The 22,905-nt window shown below is 55.8% G+C and overlaps 3 protein-coding genes across 5 annotated transcripts in view; all 3 read right to left on the reverse strand.

Moving 5' to 3' along the window:
• Window positions 1-10,883, reverse strand: part of KMT2A (lysine methyltransferase 2A) — a 41,400-nt gene extending 30,517 nt beyond the window's left edge. For both annotated transcript variants that reach the window (XM_062608550.1, XM_062608549.1), the window contains exons 1-2: window positions 10,102-10,883; window positions 1,071-1,140 (exon numbers count right to left, since the gene is read on the reverse strand). In XM_062608550.1, coding sequence (XP_062464534.1) covers window positions 1,071-1,140; window positions 10,102-10,575 — 544 coding nt within the window. In that variant the 5' untranslated portion in view covers window positions 10,576-10,883. The remainder of the gene's footprint in view (window positions 1-1,070; window positions 1,141-10,101) is intronic.
• Window positions 10,884-12,562: 1,679 nt separating this feature from the next.
• ATP5MG (ATP synthase membrane subunit g) lies at window positions 12,563-13,640 on the reverse strand. Its single transcript, XM_062608607.1, has 3 exons — window positions 13,482-13,640; window positions 13,236-13,396; window positions 12,563-12,747 (listed from the first exon to the last, which is right to left on the reverse strand). Exons 1-3 carry the CDS (start codon window positions 13,534-13,536, stop codon window positions 12,649-12,651), a joined length of 315 nt encoding a protein of 104 aa, XP_062464591.1. The 5' UTR covers window positions 13,537-13,640; the 3' UTR covers window positions 12,563-12,648.
• A 162-nt stretch (window positions 13,641-13,802) lies between these two features.
• UBE4A (ubiquitination factor E4A) overlaps window positions 13,803-22,905 on the reverse strand; it is a 130,252-nt gene continuing 121,149 nt past the window's right edge. The window contains exons 2-20 of one of the 2 annotated variants that reach the window (XM_062608573.1): window positions 22,585-22,739; window positions 22,327-22,503; window positions 22,036-22,148; window positions 21,620-21,772; window positions 21,336-21,495; window positions 21,023-21,225; window positions 20,612-20,803; window positions 20,139-20,472; window positions 19,787-19,913; window positions 18,651-18,958; window positions 17,945-18,077; window positions 16,827-17,014; window positions 16,409-16,509; window positions 16,194-16,307; window positions 15,695-15,869; window positions 15,434-15,614; window positions 14,922-15,069; window positions 14,528-14,685; window positions 13,803-14,404 (exon numbers count right to left, since the gene is read on the reverse strand). In XM_062608573.1, coding sequence (XP_062464557.1) covers window positions 14,266-14,404; window positions 14,528-14,685; window positions 14,922-15,069; window positions 15,434-15,614; window positions 15,695-15,869; window positions 16,194-16,307; window positions 16,409-16,509; window positions 16,827-17,014; window positions 17,945-18,077; window positions 18,651-18,958; window positions 19,787-19,913; window positions 20,139-20,472; window positions 20,612-20,803; window positions 21,023-21,225; window positions 21,336-21,495; window positions 21,620-21,772; window positions 22,036-22,148; window positions 22,327-22,503; window positions 22,585-22,711 — 3,231 coding nt within the window. In that variant the 5' untranslated portion in view covers window positions 22,712-22,739 and the 3' untranslated portion in view covers window positions 13,803-14,265. Of the gene's footprint in view, window positions 14,405-14,527; window positions 14,686-14,921; window positions 15,070-15,433; window positions 15,615-15,694; window positions 15,870-16,193; window positions 16,308-16,408; window positions 16,510-16,826; window positions 17,015-17,944; window positions 18,078-18,650; window positions 18,959-19,786; window positions 19,914-20,138; window positions 20,473-20,611; window positions 20,804-21,022; window positions 21,226-21,335; window positions 21,496-21,619; window positions 21,773-22,035; window positions 22,149-22,326; window positions 22,504-22,584; window positions 22,779-22,905 lie in introns of those variants that run through there. The other variant, XM_062608572.1, reaches the window with a different exon arrangement.

Raw genomic sequence — 22,905 nt, forward strand, 5'->3', positions numbered from 1 at the left:
ACGAGCTGCAGTTTTATCAATACATGTGAAGAGCACAATCCAACAAAGTTGGAAGCAAGGTTTCCCAACAAACCTCTCTGCCTTTTCACAAAGCTATGTGTGCAATAGCACAAACCTACTCTCAACCTGATGTTGAAAGAGAACAATAATTCCCAAGGGCATGTGCCATCTTTCAAACACATTAAAAGATATTTTTTTTGTTCTTTCTTTTTTAAGCAGATCACAGCTAGCTGGAGGGGAAAAAAAAATCCTTCTCCTCTAGTACCATCCATCTGCACTGCTGAGAGATGGGTCAGTAACGCAAGAACAACTACAGGGAGGGGCTGATACAAGGCAATTTACTAAAACCTACCTTAGTTGCAACACAGTTTGCACTTGGCATTGACTTGGACTCACAGGCAGATTGCAAGACTTGATTACTCACCCTTACCAGTTCATTTAAAGGCATTTTCCCCAACCCAGCTACCCCTGGGTAGCTCTGGTGCTCCCAGAGCTCTGACCACACACATGGTTCTTCACATGGAGCACCCTGTGAGCAGGGCTCTCCACGGGCTCCTCTCTGGTGAGGCCAAGCCACGTAGATCACTGTGAATGAGCAGTGACAAGAACCTAAATCAAAGCTGAACTCATCCACCAGCAGTTCCATCATGGTTTGAGCCTACCTCTTGAAAGCTGAAAATGCAGCAGCTCAGCTATAGCCTATCCTCAAGAGTTCTGTACTTGTTTTGTATCCAAAAAATCAAAGGTTCCAGTTACAGGCAACAATGAATCTACTGAAAGATACTGAAATACTCAAATCAGTTTTAGATCCTTACCATTAAAAGAATTGCCTCTCCAAAACACTCACATGAGGTTTCAAGCACTGGTTTCATCAATATCACTCTTTGACTCAGTTTCCCTGTTCCGTAACAGACCAGATTTACAGAGTCTGAAACTAAGGGAGTCGACTCCAAAGACAGGTGTGGTTTTTACAGTGGGTTAGATTTGATGGAACAAACAGGACAGGCACAGCAAAGCCATCACAAAGGAGAACACACAAGTCAACATCCCATCCTGCCCCTTGAACGTACCTGTGGGGGACCTGGCGGGACTTTGCACTTTGACTTCTTCATCTGAACCAAAACCTAGAAACTGTTCATCCTGCAATGAGAAGGAGAGTGCAAATTTGAAGACGTGGCTATTAACATCAAAACAAACTTCACTGTGATCAAAGCACAAAAGGATTCCAGAGGATCTTCCCTCCCCCAGTGACATTCAGGCATTTGTTCTTCTACCAAACAATTGCTCAAGAGGAAACACAACTTTTGTATATATGTATAAGGCTGCTACAGAATGATCAAAAAGAAACAAAGGCAAGTATATATGGAAACAAACCCTTAATGCACAAATTCTGCTGCTCCTATCAAAGCACAATGGCCTCCTCCTCCAAGCTATTAATCAAACTGCCCTAAAGACATACTCCAGCCAAAGAAGTGTCTCCAGATTTATTTTTCTAGTACAAATGTCAAGCAACTTCCTCTAAACTTGTGCAAAAGCCTCTCTGGATGAGCAGAAGCATCTGAGGTCTATAATTCAATGCTTATGGCCTCTGGAAGGAAACTGCATGATTTCAGGGCCTTTTTGGACCCTCCCAAGGTCCATGTGCTTCCTGATGAATCCCATCCATTGGCTCCACCACACAAGAGCCTCCAAACCTGGCTAAGGAACAAGTTAGGGTAACGCTACTGACAGGAAGGCAGAACCATCCCCAAACGTGGGCTTCGCTCATGCACCCCAGGAGTCAGAGCATGTCACAGCACTAAATAGCACTAGAAACACCACAAACTGGTAAGATGGCAGAGCAGGCTTTTTCCCAGGGGCACTACAGGGTGCTTCCTCTCCAGTGTTTCCCAGCAAAGTCACCACTAGGAAAGCATTTCTTGCTCAGGGACCACAACCTTTACTGGTTGTTGTATTTCAAAGAACAATGAAATTAGTAGCCACTTAGGGAACATTACGGAACATCAAGGGCAGTCATGTTAACAACTGACCCTTGATTACAAGAAAAGTGGTTTCTGGTGTTGGGTTGGGGTTTTCTTTAATTCACTTCAGGCTTTGTCTTCAGGAGAGATGTAAATCTGACTTCATCACAGAGCTCTTCCCTCCGACACTAAAGGCACTCTGCTCACATTCAGACAGGTTTTTCAGGGAGGGTGCAAAACTCAGTCCTGCTCATCTGCCACCAGAATTTGTGGCACGGCTGTTTGCACATTGCTCCAGCTCCCCTAGTCTGATTTCACCTCCAGTGTTTATGTTTGCCAGCATTAAGTTGCCTCTGAACTCTTAAAACAGGGATGTCACTTGTTGCTTGCTTCTTTAAAGCAAGATGTCAACCTGGCTGCATGCTAGAGTTATTACTGCAGCGCTGGCTCCTCTCAGGGATCTGTGTGGACTTAAGTTGTTACAGAAACAGCAGCCTGAAAGCAAAAAGGTGCAACATCCTGAATAGGAGAAGCTGAGCTGTGTAAATAAATGACCTTTCCTGGAGCAGCTGATGAAACACTTTGGCAAAACAGTGCCGTCTTCTGCCTCTGCTTTCTACATGACATTTCCAATTCATCTCCCTCCAGAATGGACCACGAGGAGAGTCTTTGCTACTGAAAGCACAGTTTAAGGACATTAAAATACATGCACAGAGACCTGCACCTGTGTCTAAGAGGCAAAAAACAGCAAGACCCAAGACACACTGTTTCTCATCCTCAAACAATACCGATACAGTAAACAGCCTGAACAGAACCCATTCAAGTTTTCACCACAGATAATGCAGTTCATCATCCCTGTAAGGAATTAATCAGCATATGCTGTGGAGCAGGGGACAGTTCTGCCCTTCCTCCTTACATCCCTGTTCCCCCTCTGCTCTGTGCCATTGCAGCACCAACGCCCAGGAAACGTGGAAAAAGCAATGACAAAGCCATTCAAAAGAAATAAAATTACACCAAAGTGTTGTTTCTACCCAAGGATCCTCACATCACACAGACACCCACCCAGATCTTTCCCTACCACCGCGCAATGCTGATCCTGCAATCGCAACCCTGCAGTGAGAAGGAAAAGGGTCCCCAGCACCGCCAAGGGGAGAGAGCCTGGTGACAGAGACAAACTAAGGCTGAAGTGGCCCGAATGCTGTGGATGCAGCAGGGAACAGCAGGCTGCCCACCAACAGTCGAGGTCAGGAATGCAAAGGGAGCAGCCACTCACCTTCCTTAGCCCGCCAGAACTGAGACCTGCAGCATTTCCAAACACACAGCATGTGCACACAGCGCACACTGGGCACAGAGACACGCCGGGTGAAACCAACTCCTGCACGTGCGAGCACATCTCCCCCAAGAACACAGAAATTACTGCTGCCAGCAGAAGCCTCTCAAGGCACGTGTACAGCCCCTTGGAGGAGAACCCTACAGACTGCTCACTGAGCAAGGACAGCAGAAGCACACCCAAGATGCAGAGCCCTCCCTATGCAACGCCGCTGTGCTCGGCTCTAAGGACTCCTCGTGCTTCCAACACATGACTTAAACCACCAAACACTAAAGCAAACAAATGCTTTTCAGGAAGAGTAACAGACACAAAGACTTCTTTCCAAGGTTGAGTAAGAGCCCACCCCTGCCCAGAGAGGCAAGTTCAGTGTCATCTAAATAATCCTTTACACTAAAATCAGTTCCTGGCGCTCAACTTAAGTGCATGTGAAATGCTCACTCTTGGCCAACAACTGCAAACTTCTGGTAATCAAGACCAATATTCAACAGAGCCTCACCAGCTGCAAATGCAAACAACCTCCCACCTAACAAAAGAGCTGCAAGGGGCTGAGTGCGTGCAACTGGGAACGAGGATGCACCTGAGGTAGGGACCTGCCAGTTTGGTGTCAAAAAAATACACAAGTGTATTTTCTGCTCACTGCTCTTCTGCCCAGAACACAACACTGGGCTTGAAGGCAGGTGAGTGCCCACTGTGATTTCAACGGGAGGAATCCCCATCCCTGGCCCAATATCCTAGGAATGCTCATTTTTTATCATTTCCTACTGAGCAGCCACCAGAACTGCCTACAGTGAAACAGCTCCCTCCACAAAAGCCTCCCTTTGGCTGTTTGCAACTACGAGTAGCATGGCCAGTACGTTGTTCGCATCTGCTCGGCGCTGTTCCTCACTGTACCGACGACCTCAAGTCACCACCTGAGAGGACAGCCTAGGAACACATCGGAGAAGACAGAGAAGGCCACCGAGCCAGCATCGTACGTCAAACGCAGTTCTGAGGCATAGGAAGCAGGAACATCCTCCCTCCAGTTTTCCAGAAGTGACTATAAAGCCTGACAGATGGCGAGTGATTAAAAACCATAATGATTTTGAGCGTGACCTCATTTACCTGAGAAAGAATAATGCAACACAAAAAAGGTCACTGGGGATGATACATAAACAGATGAGATAAGGTCTGCCTCAGGTGCAAGACATGAAGCCCAACACAGCAGGCAAGGGTCAATCCTTCCATGGGCAGCAGAGCTTCCACATTCACCTCCTACCCAAACATTACCTGACCTCAAAGCTGCGAGCAGATGAAGAAGGGCTTTCCCTGCAGTAGCCCAGCTACTAGAACAGAAAGGTTGCAAGCACATCTCTACTGCAACCTTTTTGAGCAAACCTACTTTTCTGAGAATTTCCAACTAAAGATCTCAGAGGAAAACCCACCTTCAAGCGAGAAACTATCCTGCAGGCACTGCCTGATGTTTCAACCTGTGTCTGTGGAGTAACACTGGAGCCTGTACCACTGCAGGTGCACACAGTTGCACAGAACTGTCCTCAAAGCTGTCAAAAGCACTAAAGCAGCGATGGAGCTGTTCAATCGGCTCTTGAAAAGGTTTGCTGTTTTAGAAGAGTCATCTGAACAACCCTGCACTTCTCTTCCCGTTCACCATCTTGGGTTTGGCCCCAATTACACATCTTCTTGGAAAGAGAGAAGCTATTTATAGCAGCTCGCTCCAAAGCCTGCTTGGTAACTACGGCACAATATGGAACAAACTCCTCTTCCTTCAGCAGGGTAAACGTCCTCGGAGGTTGGCAATTAGTAACCCCGAGATAAATGCTGGATGCGCTCTATGCTCGTGTCAGGAGCAGTCATCTGGGAGCTCAGGAGATGCTTCCCAAGCAGTTGCTCGCGATGCAGGGTCGCTAAGGAGCAGTGGAGCACTTGGGGTTATTGAGGGATACTGACCTGGCTGAGGGTTTGCCCGTCCTTTCAGTCTCTCATTAGAGGACAGCTCTGAACAGGAGTGATGGGAGTGACGCATGACTCTGCAGGGCCTTCACCCCAAGGCAGCACTGACCTGCACAGGGTGTCCCGAGAGCACAGAACAGCTCTCACCTGGTCACTGCCACGCAACCGCCCCAAACTGCACCAACGGGCAGGTACACCCTGCTGCTGCCATGCAGCGTACCATTGACAATCCACCATGAGAATACAACCATGAGTAGGGTTGCACCCTCCCGAATGAGCTCTTTGGACTGCAGGATTAGGAAAAGCCGCTCTTTATGGGGCTGAAGCACAGTACACCCATCCTGGCAGTGTTACGAAGCACGCAGAGCAGTTTCATCTGCCAGGACATCAAGAACACCTAGTGTCAGAGGTTAAAACTAGCCAGACCCCTGCCCACCAGCCAAGTCACCAGCAGCAGCCCACTAACAGAACGCAGTTGGTGCCCATTTTCCACAGAGTGCTGGTTGTCCCCTGGATGAGAAACTGCCATTTACAATTTCCACTCTGAATGCTCTGGGATGCTCTTTAGAGCACTGGAAGCAGTCTCATGCTGGTTGCAACAAGCTTTCAATACCACTTCCAAGGAAGAGGGTCAGCCAGGCTGTTACATAGAAAGATTCATTCTGTAACCAAAGCAAGACCAATGCTTCCCAACCTCTTCTAAGAGATCACTGGCAACATCATGCCCTGGCAACTGTAATCTGCCTCTCCTGGGTCCAAACCAGACAGTTAGAAAGTAAGACTTCACACAGACTTGGATAACTAAGAAAGGAAAAGATTTCTAGAGCTTGCTGCTAAATTAAGGCAGATGTAACAAAGCTGCCCAACACATCAAAACAGCTGGTTGCAAAACTTCGGACATGCCTTAAAGTTGTTGTATCGATGCATTAAAAGCCACATGCAGCAGCGACAAACTCATCTTCCTCTCCTAAAGAAATGCATCCACCCGGCAAAGCACAGAAGTGGTGGTAAAGTCAAGCTCTGCCCTGCAGCTTGGCTCAGTGGGGAACAGCTGGCCCCTCTCTGGGAATTTCATGGTATCCTTCGTCCTTAAGGTTTGAGAATTCACTTCCTGCTGGTGCACAGGACTGACCAGAGGGGACTGACCACAGCAAGTGACTGTCCTGTGCTTCCAGCTGTAGGAACCCAAGTGCCAAAAAGCCCCTGGAGCAAACCTGTCAGTGCTCATTGAAACCACCTCACCTGCCCATCACTGCCGCCAGCAACATCGCTGCCACACAGAACAACTTCTCACAGGGAACCCCACGCTCCTTCCCCCCAAAATCTTCACAAAACCACTCCCGAGAGTTTCCCATACGGTGTAATGCTGCCTGAATGGTGGACACTCACCAGGATGGTTAAAACATGCACTTTATTTTCACGCTTCTGACAAAGGAGCACCTGAGTCTTCAGCAAGAACAAAAAGCATGCAGGAGCCCTCCACCTCTGGGGCCATGGTCCATACTGCCTGCACCATGCCTCTGTTTTTACATCAGTGCCTACAGGCAGTTCCCTCCCCATGTGCACGCAGTACCAGGCAGGGCTCAGCACCACAACCTCACAGACTGAGCACCAGGTGGTTTCATAGCAGCTGCTCAGCATCAGCCAGGAGAGGGACTTTGGAAGCAGGCAGCAAAACTGTAATGCCTGTGGAGGAAAGGGAGTAATCAGCACTCGCAGCTGAGGCGTGACCATGGCAGGAGCGAAGCCACTCCTTCCTCCCAGCACATGGATCTGGTACCGACTCAAAACAAGCCATGGGTGAACATCCCTGACTCCAACACACACCTCGTAAAACATTACAAGCTGTGTATAATTGCAGCAGCAGCGCTACTACAGACACTGTCACTGCCACCACGTTCCGCTGCAAACCTCAAGCCCCTGCAGCTCTCAAGCCTATGCAGATTTATGGAGTAAACTGTCAACATGCATCCAACATGCTCAGCTTTTATGTCCCAAAGCTTCAATTAAAGTTGGGAGGCGGGAAGGGAGCTCTCAACTGACAGGCACAGAAGATATCTAACAGTGATGCACAAGCTGCTTCTATACCAAATATCGATGTAACAAATCAAGAAAGCACAGCCAAATGTCCCCTGTTGGGAAGTGCCACTCACATCAAGCCGAAAGGGTGACACGCAGTGCAAATGCCACCATGTTCAACCACTTACAGCTTTACTGTGCTAAAAGGCCACCACCTCCCACCCCAACTCCTGCTGTGCCAAAGTCAGGTATCGTACTGTCGCTCCCTTAAAGCAAGCTGGTTTCAGGATAAGTCAGTGACACACAGAGCTGCAGCGGCGGCCAGGGGTTCCTACAGTGTCACCCAAAACACCCCGGGAGTACGCGGGGCCACCCCACAATTTGGGTACCTTTACATCAGAAACAAAGTCTGCTCCATCCCACAACACAACTGAGGAGACGAGATGAGGATCAAGTGTAACAGGTAGTTAGTTACACAAGTGATCCTTCAGCCCCACGGAGAACGGTGCGAGCACCAAGCACTTATCCAAAGGACTGATGTGCCCTGGTCAGCAGGGTCTTCTGGAAGCCCCTTTCTGGAAGAACATCTCCACCCAAAGCAGGGTACCACACAGCACCAGAACTTCACCATTTCAACACCAATGCTCAGCTGCCCCCGCCCCTAAGGGGAGCATGGGGGGCATCCACGTGTGCTGGAACTCTTTCTGCATCCTCCACACTCATCCCACAGGAGGGAAGAGCTCATCCTACTGCTTCTGGTGGCCAGCAGCAGCACTGCCATCTTCACTATGACTATAAAACATGCAGTCATGCTCAGGAGAATGAGGTCCTTCAGTGCAAAACTGCTCCATTTCTCGAGCATCACCCAAGAAAAGAAATCAGCTTGGTGAACTAACTGAACCTGAATGTGCCCCCGAAGACGCCAGAACACTGTGCAAACTTGGGGTGAGGGAAAGGTCTGGGGTCTTCCCCTTCAACCCCTGCTCCTGAGAGCCCAGGTGAAGCTCAATCTGCTGACACCAAGCCACAAAGACATGAGCATAACTTTCCACTGTATGTCATGTTATTAGACAGAATATTTTAGCAGCTAACTAAAAAAGCAATGCAAGAAATAAGCTTCTTCAGATACAAGAGACCTCGTCTCCATCAGCTGCTGGCACCATGAACATACTGATGCTATTTTAAAGCAAGGATGCCCCAGAGGCCAAACTCACATAGACCTTCTGAGAATGTTTTAGAGGGATTCCGAGATGCAAAAAACCTGCTTTAAGGCAACTGGAATTAAAGTAAAACCCAAGCAACCAGTGTCACCTCAGAGAAAAGCAAGAAAAAAGCAGCTCGCCTGCCCCCAACCCCTTGCAACGTGTTACCTCTGTGGTTGGGTTGGTTGGCGGATTTCAGTCATTTCTCCCATTGAACCAGCGCTGGAGATGCATTGACTACTTTTAAGCAGCCCTGGTAAATTCCACTGCACCAAGTCTACTGCAGACAGAGACTGTACAAGTGCCCTAAACCGCAGCCCTTCCAACCCAGGCTCTGGGTAACAGGCCTGGGGAGGGCAGCTCCAGGTGACACCTGCAGTGGTGGGCACAAAGGTGACGAGTGCTCCAGGACCAGTCCTGGGCATGCAAAGCCAACCCAGTACTGCAGCCTGAACCCTGCAGCCCGGAGTGACTCCAGCTCAGCCGCGGGTGAGCAACTCTAGTGCACAGCGCTCAACAGCGTGCACCCAAACCAGGCTGAGAGGCACAGAGACCTCTATTTTTAATAAATAAAGTTCATTTAACAAACTCTGATATGGCCAGCGAGGGAGAAACCGAGGAAGTGCTCCTGAAACCAGCAAAACATCAACAAAGATAGGCTCTCCCACTCTGCAGCTGACAACCTGCCTGAGAAGAACAGATAGACCTGGCCTTGAACAAACCAACACAGCTCCTGCCACAAAGGCCCTGGGAATTTTCTTGCTGGCGCAAGGAAGCAGCTAACAAGTGATGCAAAGCGAGGGCTGGGGGAAAGCAGTGCTGCAGCTCGTAGTAAGCAACACACCCCCATCATGTCTTCCCTGTGCTGTCAGTGGGTGGGCTGTTGTCAGACTCCTGCTCTGGCTGCCTTCGAAAGGCTCGGACAAAAATTAAAATGAAGATGAAGGCAGGAAAAGGAGCAACTACGGGAAAAAAAAGGAGGAAAAAGGAGGAAAGCCGCAGCCAGCGCTCCGGGTGGCCGCGGCCGATGACTGCCCCGGGCCCCGCCGCACCGGGCCGCGAAGGGGAGGATGCCCGCGGTCCCCCCGCGCCGCCTCCCGCGGGGGAAGGCCGCGTTTCCCCGCAGAGCAGCCTCCGCACCCGGGAGAGACGCGCGCCCGGCCCCGCATCGCCACCCCCCGGCCCCGTCCTACCTCCCGGGAGCGGGGAAGCGCGTCCGTCCCCGCGCGGGGGGCGCGGGAGAGGGAGGGAGAGAGCGGCGGGAGGAGGATAATGGAGGCGGCGGCGGGGAGGGCGCACCGGCGGCAAGTCGCGTGCGCGGGGAGGGACCGCGCGGCGCGGAGGCGGAGGGCGGCCGTGCCCCCCCCGTCACCCCCCCCGCCCGCCGCGCCGGGCTCCCCCCGCGACCCCCTCCCCTCCCAGCCCGCGGGCAGGCGGCGGCGGCGGCGGGGCGCGCCCTTTGTGCGGGGAGCGGGAGCGGCGGCGCGGGCCCCGCGGGCGCGGTAGGGGTAGGTGTGTCCGTGCGGCGCGGGCAGGGCTGTGCGGGCAGGGGGTGTGCCCGCGCCGCCGCCGCCGCGGAGCGGGGATGCTGCGGGCCGGGACCCGCGGGCCGCGCCGCGCCCTCCCCCCCGCCCCATCTCACCTCTCCGCTGCCCGCCTCGGCGCCGCAGGCCGCGCGGAACCGCCGCAGGTTGATGCCGATGGCGGCCGAGACCTGGAGCGCCGCGTCGAAGCCGGGTCCCACCCCGGCCGCGGGGCCCCCGGAGCCGCCGGAGCCCGGCGCTGCCCCGCCTCCCCCGCTTCCCGCCGCCCCGCCGGAGCACGGGCCGCCGCGCTCTCCCTCGCCCGCCGCCGCCGGCGCCGCCGCCGGCTCGGCGGGTCGCAGGCTCCGCACGGCCGGCACCCGCAGCCGGGACCCTCCCAGCCCCCGGCGGCCCCAGCCGCCGCTGCCGGGCCGGGCAGGGAAGCGCCACCGACCGCTGTGCGCCATCTTTACTGTGAGGCGACGAGCCAGAGAGCGGGGCCGGGCCGCGCCCCGCGCCCTGGATACCGCCTCTCCGGCCCTTAGAGCTGCTGCATAACGGCGGGCTTCATGCAGGTTGCGGGGCCCCGCCATCCCGCCGCCCGGGCACCTGAGTAAGCCATTAGCGACGGATGCTAGCCCGGCATAACGCTGGGCGATATGCAGGGCCCCGGGCGCGAGCTCCTGCGCGGCCCCCCGTCCTGGATAGCTCAGCCTCCCGTCGCCTCAGCGCCTCATAGCTCGGAGGGCCATCCAGGTGCGGGGCCCCCCTCTGGAGGGCCCCGGAACCTGCTTGCTGCAATACCGAGCAGCAAGCAGCCCGCATAACCGCGGCGGACATGCCGAGGGAGGGCGCGAGGAGCCGGTACCCGGGGTCGCGCATACGGCATAGGCGGCCCCGCCACCCGCGTCCACAGCGCCGGGCCCGGCGTGGGGCGAGGGGCGCCGGCGGGAGGGCGCGGGGCGGACCCGCCCCTGGGCCCCGGACGGGGATCTCCGGTGGCAGCCACCCCAACGGCCGCGGGCGAGCGGCGGGAGCTGGAGCGCACCGAGCCCGGTTACAGAGCGCTCCGTCTGGGGAACGTGCGGTACCTGTGTCTGGCAGAGCGCAGCGGAGGCAGGCAGGGGCCGTTGCCCCACGGCGGAGGCGACCGGGCAGGGGGCTCTGCGGTGTGAGCAGCAAAGGAGAGCTCCTGCAGGCCACGGGCTTCAGAGGTGCCGCTTCTGCTCCTCTCAGACCGGGGTGCTCGGGGGCTTCCCACGCGGAGTTCAGGGAGGGAAATCCCAGTTGGACTGTGCCTGTCTCTCGAGGGAGCACGACCAGGCCTGGAGCGTGCCCGAGCTCTGCCCTGCTTTGCCAGTCTGGTTTAACCCAATCCTCCCAATACAGGCAGTCTGAAGTACCCCCCACGGCGCAGCTCCCTTGCCAGTGCGTGTCCGTCCGCCCCAAGAACGGAGTGCACAGGTCAGAACAAGTCCCACAGGGTGGGCAGCCTTTGAGCAACATCAGGCACAGTCACTCCTTGGTCCAGAAACCTTCTGTGAGTCAAGATCATGCTTTAAATCCTCCCGGTCCGTCTTGATCAAGAGCCACCTCCCTGTGCTGCGGGGCCTGGCAGTATCTTCCTGCTGGGCAATGGCTTTAGGAAGAGAGGAGTGAAGAGCTCCCAGTGAGGTGCCATTTTCGGGGCCATCCCTCAGTCTGGCAGGCTCAGGCAGGACATTTGGCTGCAGCCCTGGTTAGATTTGCACCAAGCATCACCTCCTCAGAGGGGAGAGAGAAATTCCAAAGTCCTGGGCAGCAAAGGGAGCAACAGGAGCACGCAGCGAGTCCCAGGTACCAACGAAGTTCTCCAGAGCTGCTGCCGCAACCGAAGTTATGGTCTCCTGGGTGGGCACAGGACACTGAGGCAGCAGACTCACCTATGGAAGCGGGTGGGTTCCTCTGCATTTGGTTTCCCCATCACTTGTGAGCCACTGTCAGTGTGTCAGGAGCCTTTCTTTTCAACCAGAAAAGCTTTGCCACTGATGCCCTGCCAGTCACCCAACACACAGTGCTGTGAACTCACCTGGGCCGCCCACCAGCACTTCACAGGGCCTCTTGCTGGGGTGAAGCACTCAGGATGTCAGCTCTGTGGTGGGGAGGAGAGGAATCACCGTGCCACTAGCACAACAGCTGTGCCCGAGGCATCAGGGGCAATCAGGGCAGCCAGGCTGGGGCCTGTGGATGCACCAGTGAGTTGAGCACACAGCCCTGAGAACAGCACCAGCAAGAAGCAACCCTGGCTAGAAACCATCTCCCAGGACCATAAACAGAGGCAAGTCCTACCCTGGCAGAACTCCTGGCCCGCAAGTACTTCTCCTGCATATGAGTTTCTGGAAACATGTGAGTGAGCAGGCGCTACACTGGGGTTTGTACACAGGAGCTGCCTGAGAACACGCAGCCCTGGGGCTCCTGGGCAGCTCGTGCTGGTGCTAGGATGATGGGTATGGTCAAGCTCAGCTTACCCTGGAAGACTCCTGCTCCACAGAGCCAGTCTCCACAAGCAGAGCCCCAGTCACCACAAAGGATCAGGACAGCTCAACACCGGTTCTGGCTTTATTGTCACCCACCCTGACATAGACTGGGGACATGGCCCCGAGGACGGTGTTACTGAGGATGAGCCTTCAGACGTTGTACCCGATAATGCCACGCTTGCCTATGATCTCTCCGATGTAAAACCACATCAGCACCTCTGTGGCCACCAGCCCGTTCCTCACCGCTTCCTGAAAGAAAAGAGAAAACCTGCTTCAACCCTCAGCTCCTTCAGCTTCTTGCGAGCAGCTCCCTTGGTTTCCACGGCACCAACAGAGCACATCAAGCCAGTGTGTCTTAGGAATTACTGCAGAATCCAGCCAGCAGGACCTCAGGAGGCTGCAGAACCTCCTCAGAGCAAAATAAACAGGATAAATGTAAGCGTGTATCTTGTATCATTTACATTTATCTTATAAATGCGGCTCTTTGGAAGCCGGCACCAACTGCCACACATCTTTGGAAGGTCAACCAGGTGGGGACAAAGCCCACTGCAGCACGCGTGACTCCTGCGGGCCCTGTCTCACGCTGCGTGGATGGGCTGATACACACGGGAGGGGGAGGAGGAGGAGGCAGCGGCCTGACCCGTGGGCTCAGAGCCCAGCAGGAGCCACAGGGACGCTGTGGAGCGATGCCCGGGCCCTCCCCGGTGCTGCGCCCCCAGCTCCCGCCCCGCCGTTACCCTGACGGTGAGCTGCGCCAGGCGGCCGGTCTGGAAGCCCCTGATCAAGGCTTTCATGCTGTCAATGGCGCGGGGGATCTCGGCGGGGGTCGGCGGGGCCAGCTCCACCTTGGCGTAGTACCAGAACGTGGCCAGGCGCGGCTTCGAGTACGCCACGGCGGCTGCGGCAGAGGGGAGAACACGCGTTTACCCAGCGGCTCTTTCCCCCCCGGTTCCCGCTCCCCCGTCCCCGGTCCCGGCGCTCACCGCTGAGGAGCTGCGGCCCGCGGGTGCTGAGGGCCTGCACCACCTTCTGCGCCATCTTGCTGCCCGGCCCAATGTCACCCCGCCGCGCCCGCGCCCACCCAGGCCCCCGCAGCCGCGGCTGCCCTCCGCGCCGCCTGACCCTGCCTCTCCAATCAGGCACCTGCGAGGGCAGCCCGCAAAGCCCCCGGGCCACGTGCGCGGGGCGGAGCGCGCCGCCGCGGGAGCCGCGAGTTCGAGACCCGAGGGTGCCGCTCCCGCCCCGGTCCGAGGCTGTCCTACAGCGAGGGCCGCCCCGCCGCTGCCAGACTCCAGCACCAGCTCTAAGATCATCTCCACCTTTAATTTCCAGCACCCCTCTGGCCCCAGCAGGCATCAGGAAAACGAACCAGCATGTACAAGTTAGCACAACCGCCCCACGTCTGACCCTGGGGACGGCGGCGCCTTCACACTGAGCCTATGGGCATAGAAGGAACGGAACAGGGGAAGGTTTTGGCGTGGCTGGGAAAGAACAAATGGGAGAGGGCCGGGGCCCCAGGACACACAGAGAGGCTGTGCGCTTCCCTACGCAGAGGCTCAAAGCTGTAGTGCAGTGGAAAGTCTTAGTATTAAACAGTAAGTCTCGAAAGGAAGAGACAGAACAAGGGAGGAAAGGGAAGGTCCAAGGATCGATGCCGACATGGTACATCCTCAGTCAAGGTGGCAACTTGCTCTGGAGCTCCAGCCACTGCCCCACGAGGCATTTATCTGGCCGGTGATTGTAGGTCTAGGGCCAAGATCCCTGTTTTCAGTTCAGCGTATCCTCCAGCTCCTCCTTCTGCTTCTTCCTCTCTGCAAGCCACCGCTGGATCTTCTCTTTAAGCTCTGTGTTTGGTCTGATCTGGTCCATGGTGAGGGGGCTCCGGTTGAAAGGGTCTGTCTGATCACTGAAAGACAAAGCACGGAGGGGATCATTTGGACAGTCCCAGTGCTAGAAATAAAACGAGGAGCAGGAGAGGCCAGGAGGAGGCAGGAGACAAGTGAGACAGGCCTCCAAAAGCGCCGCTTACCTGAGGAGGTGCCGGGCTATAGTCGAGCGGTCCACGGTGACACGGGATGAGGGCAGGATCACGGGGTCAGACATCAGTGTGCTCATGATGGGGTCTAGAAACTCATCACAGGCATCTGCGTACGTCTCCTCCTCCTGCTGCTGCCGGTCTGCAAGAGACTGGGGGGCACGTGGAGCCTTCAGCCACTGGGGCTCCTGGTTCTTTAACCTGGTTCTTTACTCCTAGCCCACAGCTAAAGCGTTTACTGGTGGGTGCTGCCCCATGGGAGCCTCAGACAAAGCCCCGTTCCCAGAAATCCCTCCCCACAGCAAGACACAGGGATACACAGGCAGAACAACCACATCAGCAACCAGTCCCTCCTTTTCTGTGTGCCTAAATTCAGTGGGGTTCTCACCTTGATCCTCTCGGCCAGGTTGCTGAAGGACACGATCATGTTCCCAGGCTTGTTGATCTTCTTCAGGACCCGGACGGTCTGGGCGAAGAGCGTTGGCGAGTAGGAGCGGCCGTCCTTGGGCACCGTGGCACAGAAGTTTTCCTCATCCCTGGGCCGCAGGTGGAAAGAGAGCAAAGGTTTAAAAATCCACGTGTATCAGGCTGCAAAACGCAGCCCCCAGGACAGCAGCACTACTCCAGCAGAGAACTCAAGGCTAGAGAAAAGCCTGACTGCAATGAAGTGCTTCCCCCAGACCCTCTCCAGAGTGACCCAAGCTATGAACGTAACCATGATAGTGTTTAGCTTCCAGCCATGCCACCTGGGCTGCATCTGACTCCCTGGCATCATTGAAGTTAAGACTGTTACAGAAGAGCACAGCATCCTGACAAAAAGCCCACCAAGGGCCTCTGCTAGCCACAGTGTTCCCAGGATGTCTCCTGCCACCCCATGGACCAGCTCTCCCCATCACATACCCAAGGTTCAGGTAGATGGTACAGATGTCAGACACGAGTTGCTGTGGCTTGAAGTCAAACTCACTGAAATCCTTCACTTTCAAAGCTCCCATTTTCGGCCCAACCAGGTGTTGCAGGAAGTAGTTGAGCATGGAGATGATGCGCTCCGCAAGGAACGGATGCACAAACAGGGACTTAATTTCTGGAACAGAAAGCAGCAGTTCCCTGAGCTCCAGAGCCACCCGGGCCCCAGCTCCCAGCAGGGGTTTTTGCTCTCCCTACCGGAGGTGAGGAAGGCCAGCGTGCCTATGGTTTCGTTGGACATGATGTTGTGGAAGCGTGCCAGCTGACCAAACATCTGCAGGCTGGACTCCTTCTCGCGGCGAGCCTCCGGGGACAGGCTGTCCCACTCGCCACGGTCCTTCTCGATCTGCTGAACTTTGATCTTACTGAGGTACTGCAAAGACAGGGCAGGGAAGCAGCTGGGAGGACAGGCTGGCAAACAGGCAGTGGTGGCAAAGCCAGCCCTGTCCCGCACTGGGCCGGCACCAGAGGAACACCTCATAAACCCAAAGGAGAACACCCTGGAGACAAAGGGCCTTTGTCGGGATCACACCTGCAGCATGGCCGAGGGGATTTGATATTCAAAACCCCCAGAGGCTGTTTAAAGCCTGTCTGCATCCAGATGAGCAGCAGGGAAACTTCCCTGTGACTCTCCCAGCATGCTTCATGCTGGATCTGACAAAGCCCCTGAGCTCCTCTTCAGGATGCTCAGCCCTACCTGTATGGCTTCATCCAGTAGAAAAATGGCATCGTTCATGAGCAAGTTGAGGAAGCGCAAGAAGAGAGGGGGGTTCATTGCCTCCAGGTTCTCTGAGGCATAATCAGCCAGAGCCTGGAAGGAAGAAGCACGTGTTGAGCGCTTTGGGAGAGCCCAGGCCGGCACGCTCCCTAGGGAACTGCACACACGCACTTCCCAATGTCCTCCCGCCTCACCTTTATGCTCTGCCGGTAGGAATCCGTGCCCCACATGTACCTCAGGATGGGGTACATGGGGCGGCGGTAGTTAAACTTCTGCTCGAACTGGTGTGGATCACCTATGCACAGGTAAAGAAACATCTTTCCACGCAGCACTGGGCACAGGCACAGTACAACTGACCCCACTCTAGAAGGCGATGGGCAAGGACCCAATGCTACAGCATTGCAAAGCTGAAAAGCTTGAGCCCTGGAGGTCATCCTCTCTGGGTACATAGCTCTGCACAAGCCAGAAGTTTGGGAATACCAATGTTGTGCTGGAATGTTGCAGGCCTGACGCAGCCGAGCAGCTTAAAGCCAGAACAGATCCGTTTCAAACCCTGGGGACGCTCCCCCTGCAGCTGCCGCAGAGGGAAGAGCTCTCCCCTCTGGTGCTCACCCGTAAACTCAATATCCACAAAGACTCTGATGAGCGCCTCGGCCAAGTGGGCGGCGTTCTGGTACGAGCAGAACACGCGCTTGCGGTGGAACACGCTCGAGACGAGGGGGTTCTGCGCCTGGTCCAGGTGAGGCATCACAGCTTCCAGCACTTCTGCCAGCTTGGCTCGCAGGTGGGGGTTCTTCATCCTGCAAAAGAGCAAACCCAGCGCATCAGGAGGGTGCGGGATCAGGGAATGCTCCATCCCTGCAGGAGTGCCACCTTGCTGTGGACTGCCTGTAAAGCTAATGCTGGTGTTCAGAGCTTACTCCCTATACCGGAGCCACGGGCACAGGCACGCACTCAATACCACAGTTAAACCAGGCAGGGAGGACAGACGGTGTGGGAATGGCAAAGCTGTTGCTTCCATCCCTCCCACAACAGCTTTCTGGCAATGGGAACAGCTCACAGCCCACACTGACTTGTTTGCTCCCTAGCAAACTTCTCGTTTATTCCGCAAATCCAAAGCATTTCGCCTCCTGCCCAGTGCAAATCACCGAGCTGAGGGTACAGTTCTTGTCTGCCACACACATGGAGCAGAAGCCAAACCCACTGCCCAAGGCAGGAAGTGCCACAGCCTCCCTCTGCCAGGGCCAGCGGGAGCAGCAGGAGCTGCCAACCAAGTGAAGGCTCCAGCACCCTGCTGTGTTTACACACGAGAATAAACAAAGGAGAGCAGAAATGCAGTGTCTGCGGCGGTGTTGTACTGGGAGGATCGATACCACTGCTCAGTCCTGCTCAGCTCCCACAGGAGCCTCCACAGAGATACTCCAAACAGATCAATCCCAGTGCCTTCCTCTAACAAGGACCAAAGGGGCTCCAGCTGACGAGGCTCCAGTGGAATATGACCAAACAAGTATTTAGACACTGAATCCCATCTACACCTCCTGTAACACCTGGCTCCTTCAGGCTGGGTCACATTCCCTGTACCTCCTACAGGCAGGACTGAGCTTTTCCAGAGGGATGAACCCACTCGTGGCTGCATAAACCAAGCCCCAGTGCCTCTCCTGCAGCCTCCCCTCCTAGTCCCCCTTGAGAGCTCTGCCGGCACACAGGGCTCACACCGTGGCTGTACATACCTCTCCACGTCACCCATGAACACAGTGACAAAGTGAAGGATGTGCTCCAGGGAATCCGCAGATGTCTCCAAGATGTCATCAGCAAAACGCCGCAGGAAAATGAAGAAGTCACCCAAATTATCAGCAAAGAATTCTGCAAACAGAGACTGTGCATGAGTGCATGAGCTCTTCTCACCCTTCTCAGCCTCCCATCCACTCTCCCCTCATCACCCCCATTCTGGTTAAAGCTTTGGGACCTAACTGACTGTGTCGGAACACGCCAGACATGAGGGAAACCCAGCCTGATCCACATGGGATTCACTCCATCACAGGACCCGGCAGCTGTCTGCCCATCGTACGCAGTTACACACATCTCGAGACAACAGAGGACACAAGGAGGACTTTGCACATGGAGAGAACAGTAAATTGAGACGGTATTTAGTGGAAGTTTGCAGCACCATGCCCTGCTAGGGTCAGCCCTCCCAGTGCTCATCTGGATGGCACCAGGATCACAGCCTGTTAAGTGACCTCGGAGGTCCCAGCTGCCTTCAGAGCTTCTGACAAGTTGCAGCCGACATTCCCTACACATCCCAGCACCTTCTTTCCAAAGGCAGAATGTCCATTAAGCACCTCAGTGAGGAGGTGCTGTGCACATCCTCAGGAACCAGGCCTGCACATGCACACCCAGGCCCTGTGCAGGGTGAGCAGCACAGCGCAAGGGTCTCACCTGGTACATAGGCCAAGGCGCTGTCCTGCACCGCGGGCAGAGGGAAGGTGAGCTCCAGCGGCTCCGTCCCACGGTTCCCCACAGCCAACTGCACCAGCAGAACTGCCATGGACACCTGCAGGTTCAGGCAGTTCTGCAGCATCTGCGGCTCCGTCACGGCCGTCTTGGTGGACAGATAGATGGTCATGAGGCGCTCAAACTGCTCCCTGAGGCTGTCGGCAGCAGGGCTGGAGCTCTGCTGAGCTTCTCGCCACGCTACTTGCAGGCGGTGAAGGCTTTGGTTTATCTTTACCATCTGGTCGTGCAACCTACCCGAAAACAAGGCGAGGAGGTGAGAGAAGACTGCAGACTGCCAGAGAACAGCGTGGGCTTTATCCTGCTCTGCCAGTCACACTCAAACCCTTTCCTGGGGATAACCTCTTTGGGACACCAGCAATAGGAAGCCTTTAGGGAAAGGCAAGCAGGGGCCTGGGGGATCCCAGAGCCTGCTGAGGAACTGCAGTGGTCTGTGGAGTGGTCTGGACAACCCCGCTGTGCTGCCATGGTCAGGGATCCAGCACCATGCAGAGAGACACAGGCAGTTTCCCAGCAACAAGCCACTTGTGGAACTTTTCCATTGAGGTCTATATTTAGAGAATCAACCAGAAGGGGACAGTGCTGGGATCAGAGGTGACCTCAGTGTATCCAGGCAACCATTTGCAGAGGGAAGCTGAAAGAAACAGTGTGCTACAGTGTCCAGAGAAACCCTTTCCTGGAAGTGGACAGCAGGAACCTATCTCTGCTTCCCATGCAGTCTGGTTTGGGCAGCTCGAAGGGGCAGGAGCTCTAATGCAGAGGCTTTCTAGGGCAGAAGTGAGATGCCTGCAGCCTGTTCCCCGAGGAAAGGGGGAGGCAAGTGGCCCACGGCACCTAGCATTTGGCTGTCAGGTTTCTATAAGCAGTGTGGCACCTGATGGACTGTCAGCACTGCCTGTGAGCACCAGCAAGTGGAATTCCTTCCAAATTCAGTTAGCCTGAGGCCAAAACTTCAGTGCTTGGTACTCAGCAGTTCAAGCTGCCGGCTCTGCATTCTGACTATTCACTGACAGCTTAGCACAGGGGTGGGAACAGCACCGGGGGTATCTGCGAGCACCCACCTGTGAAACCCCAAGTGAAGGGTGTACTGTGTGAGGACCAGGTTTTCTGTTACCAGGTTGTAGCTGTTGGCAAACTCAGGCTCCTGCTCACTCACAGCGGGTATCAGACACGTTTCCTTTTCCAGACCTGCAATGAAAAGTGTCTCTGCGTCAAGAGCTCAAGAGGGCCCCTGCTGAAGACACAGAACGGCTGGTGATGCCAGGCAGCCTGTTCTTTGTGCTCAGTTCTCCCCTTGCTCCTCCCCAGTCTTCTCCCTTTACCCACACACGAGGGGAGGGCACTACTGGGAGCAGCAGGGACCTGAGGAGATTCCCCTCGTCTTTCTCTTGCTCCCCCAAGGTCTGGGCACACCTTTCATGTGTACGTTTTTACTCCTCCTCTCCTCTTCGTTCAGCTCCTTCAGGGCACAGTAGGTAGGGTTGAAGGTCAGGAGCCTGGCAGATTTGGGTTTGCAGAAGGGCTGGCACAGCTTCAGGAGGGCAGCTCCCAGATTGAGGAAGAAGGCATCCGAGGCATACATCTGGAAGAAGATCTCTGGCATCTGGTTTGCCCAGATCTTGGTGCGTCCTGCGTTGGCGTGGAGGCAGTTTCCCAGCCAGGAGAGGATCCTGTGCTTTGTCTCTGGGGACAGCTGCAACAGGTTCTTCAGCATCTGGTAGATCTTCTCATGGAACTGGGCCATAAACTGTTGCAGGAACAGAACGTGTTTGAGGGATTATGAAGGAGCCAGAGGTGGAACTCAAGCCCTGATACCACATCTTTAACTCTCAGGCCCCAAGAGGCCACTCAAACACACTGGGAAGCACTGTCGTGCTTCAGCTCACCTGATGGATGTTGGACTCCTGCACTTTGATCTCCTGCGGGCTGGATCGGGATGGGTTCAGGAAGTAGCCATGGTTCTCCACGACACCGGGGGTCTTCAGCAGGCAGGAGATGTTTAAGATGGTGCCTAGCAAAGTCTTCTGGTACATCTGTCCATTGCTGGGATCCTTGGGCTGGATGTAGCCTGCAAAAACCTGGGGGACATGGCAGGGCATGCTGACAGCTGTGTAAAATCCCAGTGAAATGAAAACAAACACAAACTGACAGCTTTGGGCAGACAAAAGGAAGGGAGGAGAGGGGTAAAAGAACACACACACAGGATGTTGTTACACTGAAGTGCTGTTTGACCTCCCCAGATTATGTCCTACAAACATACTGCTGAGGGGAGTTCCTGACCAGGCTGAGGCAACCACCTTTGCTATGTCCTTCTGCTTGGTGAAGTAGAGGAGCACATCGAGGTATGTGTAGAGCAGGATCTGGCAGAGGTCCAGGTCCTTGATTCTGCCCAGCAGGATGTCAAATACAGGAACCATCACCTCCCCGAACGTCCGCACCTCCTCGTCCATCGTTAAGGCCTCTATGACCTCCTCCAGAAACTCGGTCATGTCTTCAAACTCTGGCAGGGAAGCAAGAATCGCAGCGTGTTACAGTTGCTGCAGCCTAAACGCTGCCTTCCCTTTTAGGACCAGGGGCAGCCCAGGCTCTGCTCCACTCAGCTGGACTTACGGGCCCCTCTCAGCGCCTCCAGCATCAGGTCCACCAGCTGCTCGTACACGTTCTGGTTGATGTAAATCTCTGGGGTGAGGAGCACAGTGCGAGTATTCGACACGGTCAGGTTCCGGCAGCGCACGGCAAAGGGCAGCAGGTTTTCTGGGACCTTGGTTATCTGCACAAGGAGACAGAGCTGGGGCCCTGGCATCTGCTTCTGGCCTCTAAAAGCTCAGCTCAGTCACCTCAGCCCAGAACGCTGAGTGACAAAGCCACCCTCCTCCTCTGAAGCCCCTGCCAACCTCTTCTCTTGCCCTCTGGAAACACGCATAGAGGTAGCGTAGGATCTGCCTCTCCCCGGCGTCCCGGTCGGCAGAGAGGTTCTGTGTGCTGTTGGAGGTCATGTGAATCAGGTGGCTTCCAGGCTCCTGCAGCAGCAAGCGGGCGAACAGGGCCTGGGCAGAGGTAGGTGGGAAGTGAGGACAAGGAGACAACTCCTCCGGGAAACAGCCTCCTGGCACCCGCTTGTTTATGCTCGGAAAAGCTCTCTCCATCCCTCCTTAAGTAACAGAGCGCTAAGCTGAGAGCTCCACCAGAGCCTCCACTCTCTTCAGAGCAGCAGCAGACAAGCTGCATCTGGGATGTGCCACAAGGAAACAAACACAGATCCTAGTGCCACAGCAGTAGAAGACCAGGAGCCCGGGGCAGGCAGCCCTACCTGCTCCACGTTGTCCATGTCCAGCCAGTCCTGGGCGTCCAGGTCCGCAGCCATTTCTTCCAGGTAGACGCAGCGCGCTGGGATCCCATTCCCACTCTTCATGCTGGGGTCACCTGAGAGAGACACGGAGGGACCCGTTTCACCCAGAGGGACACAGACTGTGCTGGGGGGCAGTAGAACCTGAAGGCAAAGTGACGTTCCCCTCCCAGCTCCCCCCTCTCTGCCCTTCACAGTGGAGCTCCCCGGCTCGGAACCACCCCTCGGGTGCTGGGGAACGGCTCCCGCGCTCACTGTTGTCGAGGGTGATGAGGAAGATCCTCTGGATCATGTGGTTGATGTTGAGCTGCTCGCACAGCTCCCGCTGCGAGCGGAACGAGCGGCTGATCTCGGCCACCGAGTAGTCGCAGTCGTCCAGGCTCTCAGAGACGCTGTTGTCGGAGTCATCCTGGCTGACCGAGGTCTCATCGCCTGCGTGCAGCGGGGCAAGGAAGGCGCTCAGCGCCCCGGTGGGGACAGCACCCCCCTGGCCGCCGGCCCCGCGCCCCGGACCTGTCAGCTGCCGCAGCTGCTGCTGCTGCTTATGGACGGCGGCGAAGTGCTTCGCGGCGGCGACGGAGCCGAAGAGGGCGGCGAAGGGGTTGCTGGAGATGCTGTTGTTGTTCTCCTGGTCGGTCATCTCCCGTCAGCGCCGCGCCATGCGGGGGGGCCGGGCTGCGGGGAGAGCCGCTGGCAGCGCGAGGGGGCCCCGGCAGCGAGGCCGGGACCCAAGGGCCGCAGCGGAGCCGCCGCGAGGCCGAGGCCGGGGCCGGGGCTCCGGGACTCCGGGGCTCCGGGACTCCGGGCCCGCAGCGCTCACTCACCTCCGCCGCC

The sequence above is a fragment of the Pezoporus occidentalis genome, unplaced genomic scaffold, assembly GCF_034315485.1.
Source record: "Pezoporus occidentalis ecotype Australia unplaced genomic scaffold, CSIRO_AGI_Poc_V1 ctg130, whole genome shotgun sequence".
Lineage (NCBI taxonomy): Eukaryota > Metazoa > Chordata > Aves > Psittaciformes > Psittacidae > Pezoporus > Pezoporus occidentalis.

Coding starts and splice junctions, on each gene's coding strand:
- ATP5MG (XM_062608607.1), bottom strand. CDS start 13,536: ATGGCGCAGAAGGTGGTGCAGGCCCTCAGCACCCGCGGGCCGCAGCTC. Junction 13,397..13,481: donor CGGGCCGCAGCTCCTCAGCG/GTGAGCGCCGGG, acceptor CCTCTGCCGCAG/CCGCCGTGGCGTACTCGAAG. Junction 12,748..13,235: donor TGGCGCAGCTCACCGTCAGG/GTAACGGCGGGG, acceptor CTTTTCTTTCAG/GAAGCGGTGAGGAACGGGCT.